Genomic DNA, 6,352 nt, shown 5'->3' on the forward strand with positions numbered 1-6,352 from the left:
TAAAGAAGCCAAGCTTTTTGTAGCTGGTTGCCAATATTAAACAATAGCCTACATTTTTTCCCATTTCATTTCTACAGTTTCTACAAAAACGTTTTATTTTAATTTTGTTCTTCTTTAGTAAACCCCCTGGCTCGTTTAGAACGTAGACTGTTAAGATGTACATAAGCTGTTGTTTCCTACATAGACATATATCTCTATGATTTCCTATTGTATGTTCACATTCTTCAATAAATCTTGCTTTGAAAAAAAGCATCCACCGTAAACTGGTCATAGACAGCAGGTCACTTCCGCTTTTCTCTTCTTCTTGGAGGTTCAACTGCCGTCGACATCAACAATGTTGCATTACTGCCTCCCTCAGGTTTTACTCCTACACATATTCCGCCCTGCTTTCCAGTCAAAAGAAAACAAAATATGCTGTAACACTTTCCCTCCTTGACCACTGTCTCCTCCTTAACTCTTATGTAGCCACCTTTTAGAACTGTGCTCTACTCTCCCTATTTCCTGTTATGGTTTCCTCCTTTCTTGCCTTTCCTTTGTAGAATAGCTATACATTTTCTGTATGACACAATAGACCCAGGTGTTCAGCCTCCTGGCCCAAATCACACCCGCTTGGATGTTACAATGAAAAGTGTACTGTTGAGGTTGCTGTGCCATGCCTTGCTCTTTGCGTTTTATTCCCATATTAGTAACCTATTAGGCCGATAACTACTATTTTTTTTATTATTACATCGATTGAGTGTAGATGTCTTCATTTTTTCCTTATCCCACTGTTGTGGCCACTTGCTAAGACACCTCATGACTTAAATATGTCTAATATGCTCTCTCCACGCCAATCTTGGATGGAAATACACTACCGAAAGCTCTCATCTCTGTCCAAGTTATTTCCATGAAGTCTCCATTTCCCTGATGTTCTTTCTTGTGAAGAACACAGCTTTAGTTTTTTCCACTAGCACATTTCTTAACCATGTATTTCTCATTTCTCTCTCTCTTCCACAAAAGCCCATCATCAGCATAACAGTGATCTCCCCCCCACCCATTAAAATATTTACAAAAATATCACCTAACAAAAATTTGAAAATAAAGTTGAACCCATTTTCAACAACTTGATAGCTCTTATCTAATTTTTCTAAATGTTCTAAACACAACAGCCATAGTATACCTTTCTTGCACTTTGATTCACCTCTTTTCACTGCTCCCTGGCATTCTCCCCTCCTCCCACACCTTGTTATAAAGCAACATCATTTCTCAGACGTCAAACAGTAAGATGCCCTTCGTTTTATCATGCCAGCATATCTCATCTTTACCAGGTGAAGTCTCTTTTATCTAAGGCCTTTCTTAGTTCTCCCATGCTGAAACAGGCACTTTGTCCCTCATCAATAATTTATTTTTTACATAAAGGCTTCGTGTTTTCAGATTTTGTTCTTTCTCTCGCTGCCTCTTTACTTCTGCAGACAAATTATTGGAGCTATGAACATACAAAAAGTGTTCTCATCATCTCTCCCTTTACTTATTTTTCACGGCAGATTCATTCCTATCAGTCAGAACGGGGGAACTCCACTCCATTCTGTCTCTCCGTTTATTTATTTTATGTTTTCATCCCCCACACCTCTCCCACCTTTACCTGCACCCACAATGAACCTGAGTGATGCAGGTTGCTGCAGCTGCATTCTAGTGGCTGCAACCGAGAAGTGGTTTCATTAAAATGTGTCAAATATGTCACTTACCACTGATAAGTAGCTCCATTGACCATTACTCTGAAATACACATGTAAATGGTTTGGCCCTTATTGTTGGCTTCTGGGACTCAAGTCCTCAAGGTTTTCCTAAAAGTCCCAAATATTTTAGGGCCATTCTCCCCTCAGTCACTCTGACTGGACCGCCAAATCAGTGGAGCTAAAGTTCTATTACTGTGGAAACATTGCCATTAAATTTTGTGAAAAATTTGTTTCAGGATTAGTAATGTTCTTTCAAGGTGGCAGGAGTCAAAATGAGTAAGACTCAACATGTGTTTCAGAATGATGAAGACAGTTGGAGAACAATTGGATAAAAAAAATAAGATGCAGCTCCAACGGGAGGATTCTCTTCCTTGGCAACTATCTTGTTTTTCCCAAATGATATACAGATTTTTAGGCATTCTATTATGAAATGGCATGAAAAATAGTGCGTGGCTGCCGTAAATGGAGCTTGCCCAACGACCCCACCTAGGTTTTGTCATGTCTCATCGCTGTCAAGTTTTTGTTTTGAGTTTGTTTCATGTTTTCTGTTTAGTTTTCCATTTCCTGTTTTACTTTGTAATTTACCTTTTTGTCTTATTTCAGATCTTGACTGCCTAGTATTTATCTTCCTTCCCGCCTGTGTGCGCCAAAGGTCTCCAACGTCTGGCTCTGCCCCGGTAAGGTAAGGAGAAGGGAACTAAACGCTTTTTATTTTAAATTTCTCACTACTCTCATCTTTTTTTCACGCACCTTCAATTCTTTCTGTAAACTTCTTACTTTGCTTCGATTTGTCAGTGTTTGGTAATGTGTCACATGAGCACTTTATTTGCATTATCTTTAATGGCACACTAGCGATCAGAAGTTCTACTAAATAAATGAACATACCAGGTTTATTCCCCAAAATTTCTTCTGCTACAATGCCTTCATGAGGATAGCGTATGTAATTGGCTTCGGTCAAACTGGATAACGGTTTCTAATAAATGGTTAACAAAACAATAGAAACACTTAAATATAATGCAATACAACAGCATCACAAACTACATCCTCCAAGAGGACACAGAGCTCGAAAAAGTTGGATTTATAACAGGGTTGTTGTATTGGATTGGATAAGGCGTAGAACAGTACAGATTTTTACTTTCCAATCTGAGCAATAATGGAAACTGTCCGGATCAATACTGGTCTCAAGGAAACCATTTGGTCTAGGAAAGGAAATCCTTGTCCTTCACACAGCACAGTAGCTGCTTGCTGATTTTCTAAAAAAAGACAACAAACAATATGTTTTACAATATGTTATCTTCCAAACAATGGAATTATAGGATTTAGTGTCTACTTGAGATGATAATATCTGTGAGTGTAGGTTTGAGATTAGAGGAGGTACACAGAAGGTCATTATTTACTCTAGGATATACTTTAGATTGTTGTACATTCATAAATTATGAGAGAACAGACAAGAAACCTAGGACACAACTTTCACTCGAGTGATAAAGAGCTCTGCCGCTGCATTCTCAAACTCCTTTGCGTCCATATTACCACCTGGGCCCCGTGTCTGTGCCCCCGCCATGGCCTGACCTAACTTGTAGGGAGAGATCTTGGCACTGGCCTCCAGGTAGCGTATAGCCTTTACGTTAGCCTCCGGACAGGAAGTAGCTTTAGTATTAGCATTAACACAGGATGTTGTCTCACAGCCTTGGGAAGTCTCCAAGGCTTCCTTTAAGGTCCCCAGCACAGCCATGCACAGTGCCCGCGAGGCAGGCCCTTCATCCGGGCAGCACACTTCAGCATACAGCCTCTGAGCCTGCCGGATGTAGTCTGAGAAAACTGCACATGTGAGGACACCGTGACGGAAGACATCATAAGGGACTGCCTCATGGTCTTGGCAATGGAGGCGTCGGAGGAGCGGGGCGGAGGTGGAGGCGGGGACTCCACCCTCACTGCACAGGCACTGCAGAGTCTGTGTGTAGAGGCCTCCTCTCACTCCTCCTCCTCTTCCTCCTCCTCCTACTCTTCCTCCTTCTGTCGGGCTGTCGGTGGTGGGTCCATCATGGCCTTCAGAAACCTCTGCAGGACGCCTACCGGGCCCAGTGAGGTTCAAAAGGTCGTAGGCCACGCACACGTTGTTGCTGAAGGCAGATCTGGGTTTAAAATAAGTTAATAAAAGAAAGTTAATCATTGGTTTCTCTGTAGCAGTTAGAAGTTAAAGCTTGTTGTTGATTAATGGACAATTTAAATCTCAGATACAAATATCTCAATCTGGGTAAATAATACCAGTGCTGGCATGGCTAGACATATCCAGAGGTATTTCAGAAAATAGTTTCCTTTGTAATTTGGGTAAACTGAGCCTTTAATTTACACATTATTCATACAGGATTTGAAATACCAATCATGGTGCAACGCTCTAACGTGATGTCTTTTATAAAGTGTTGGAGGTGTAACTAATGCCTTTACTAATCTGTAAGGAATTGTTCACGCATGCTTTATAGAAGAAAAAAACTCTCTGGCTGATTCACTAATTAAATTAGAATTAATAATCATTAATAAAAGGTCAAGAGTTTATCACTTTCTGTTAAGGGTTCTTAAAAAAAAATCAGAGGAAAAACTACCCATCGGGGGTATGTCTTCGTGATGAATTAAAGACATAAAAAAACAAACTGTTTTCTGAATGAGAGTGAACACCCTGCAGCCACAACCGGGCAACCAGTTCCTATAAATGACTTATAATTGTTATTTGAAGCATTACCAAATCCTTTATCATCTACTAATACGTCATTAGTTAATATTTATAAACCCTATAGGCCTATGTAGCAGTTTGTTATCAGAGCCATTGTCTATAAAAGATTATACAGCATATTAGAATCGCCATACATAGAATTGCCTGAGTATTGATGCACCATAATCATTGTGGTCAACATATGCCTGCATACTGTGATATGGTATTGTAAGTTACTCTAATACCCATACCTAGTAATTATCACCTCGATCAAACCTGAAGTTACACTATAGTTTTCACAGTGACACTAACAAGAGAGAAAAAGGGCTTAAAACTGACTGCTTAATAAATCAGTCTACCAGACGTCCAGAGGTGCCAAGCAAAATTACGAATAGGTGATTGATTTAGATGTCTAGGTTGGCACGGTGGTGGACACACAAAGGTTCCATTAGACTTATATTGGGTTCAATAGGTCTGGTTTAGGACCCTAAATCTCTGAAATGTGCCCACACCTCTGGGAGTGGTGCGCCAGCCTCAGGTGCCACAGCGCCCGGTTGAGATGCTGCTGCTCCTGCTGCTCCTGCGCACCTGCGCTCAGATGCCCGTTGTTCAACGGATCCCCATCGCCGCATCCAGCTGAGCCGGTCTCTGTCACGGAGGCGAGGTTGCAGAAGTGGTCGGCTAGGAACCCGATGGGGTCGTCCGATCTGGCCTCTACCATCTTGAGGATGCCCCCGCGGAGCAGTTCTCCCACCCCTGCCTGCGACAGAAACTCCCTGTCGCTGTCCGATTTGGTGGCTTTGCCCTCAGGCACCCCTGGAGGGGTGGCACCGGACCGGCGCTTTTCCTTGTCCGCCATAGCTGATGACGTCCCGTGTCGCAGCAGCGGCAGCGGAAGTGATTTAATGACGGTCGAAAGACAGGAAACGGACCAGTTAGATCAGTTGACGTTGATTGTACTAAGTATGTCGTAGGAAGTAATTGCAAAACTATACGACGATTTACAACAGCTGAGAGCCCCTAAACAAAAGACGTGTCTGCGGTCTACAAAATCACCCCGCTCAGTTGGTCTGGTTGCTAGGGACGCTGTCTGAAGGACTTGCGTGCGTCAGGCGTCAAGTAGTCGGTGCAGGGGCGTGCGGAGAGAATCTGAACCCGGATAGGGCGAGACGGGTGTGGCTGCAGCCTGGAGCGTCCCATTTCGTCCGTCCCGTCTAATGCGGTCCCGTCTCATACGAAGCTGTGTCCAACGGTAAAACCAGAGGGTCAAAATTACGATATCGCGAATAATTTTCCAGATGGAGTCACGGGTAAATTCGTGACCACATTTGTTGCAATAAATTGAAAAACGTTAAAAAACTGTTAAAGTAACCATTTTGCCATAGGATACATATAGTTTGCTCATTTTCTGAATGTTATGCTTGCGTTGTTCCATATTAACTTAGCTGCATCTGATGAAACCTGCATCAGCGACGCAGCCGTTTCTGCCATCTAACGGCAGGATCTACAGAGGAGGGGTCACAATCCACGACCTGCACTCACAACAACAAGACTACAAAATTAAACATTTTACACGCTTTCCAAGACTTTTTAATTGTAAATTCTATATTGTTTTCACACTTCACTGGGACATTGCTGCAAATAACTGCTTATATCAGCATGGCGAGAGCATTCGACTGTAGCTCTGCAGTCGCTGCCTCGGCTGTCGGCTCTCTGGGACCCGGGGCAGAATGCTGTCGGGTCTCTGGGACCCGGGGCAGAATGCTGTCGGGTCTCTGGGACCCGGGGCAGAATGCTGTCGGGTCTCTGGGACCCGGGGCAGAATGCGGTTGTAGTTTTCTACCCACGCGGCGTCGGCCTTCGGGTCTCTGGGACCCGTCCTGCATTCGACTGCGTATCTCTGCTGCCACGGTCTTGGGCCAGAATGCGAT

The 6,352-nt window shown here is 43.2% G+C and overlaps 1 protein-coding gene across 1 annotated transcript; it reads right to left on the reverse strand.

The window, feature by feature from the left end:
• Positions 1 to 2,586: 2,586 nt before the first annotated feature.
• tpgs1 (tubulin polyglutamylase complex subunit 1) lies at positions 2,587 to 5,513 on the reverse strand. Its single transcript, XM_034858697.1, has 2 exons — positions 4,934 to 5,513; positions 2,587 to 3,846 (listed from the first exon to the last, which is right to left on the reverse strand). The coding sequence occupies exons 1-2, from the start codon at positions 5,278 to 5,280 to the stop codon at positions 3,171 to 3,173; spliced, it is 1,023 nt and encodes a 340-aa protein (XP_034714588.1). The 5' UTR covers positions 5,281 to 5,513; the 3' UTR covers positions 2,587 to 3,170.
• Between the last annotated feature and the right edge of the window lie 839 nt (positions 5,514 to 6,352).

Source organism: Etheostoma cragini, chromosome 20, assembly GCF_013103735.1.
Source record: "Etheostoma cragini isolate CJK2018 chromosome 20, CSU_Ecrag_1.0, whole genome shotgun sequence".
NCBI classification, from domain to species: Eukaryota; Metazoa; Chordata; class Actinopteri; order Perciformes; family Percidae; genus Etheostoma; species Etheostoma cragini.

What these genes read in the sequence shown, in the direction of transcription:
- tpgs1 (XM_034858697.1), bottom strand. Translation starts at nt 5,280, where the DNA reads ATGGCGGACAAGGAAAAGCGCCGGTCCGGTGCCACCCCTCCAGGGGTG. An exon ending in CTGGCGCACCACTCCCAGAG is followed by an intron (nt 3,847 to 4,933) that starts GTGTGGGCACAT and finishes TTTTAAACCCAG; the next exon opens with ATCTGCCTTCAGCAACAACG.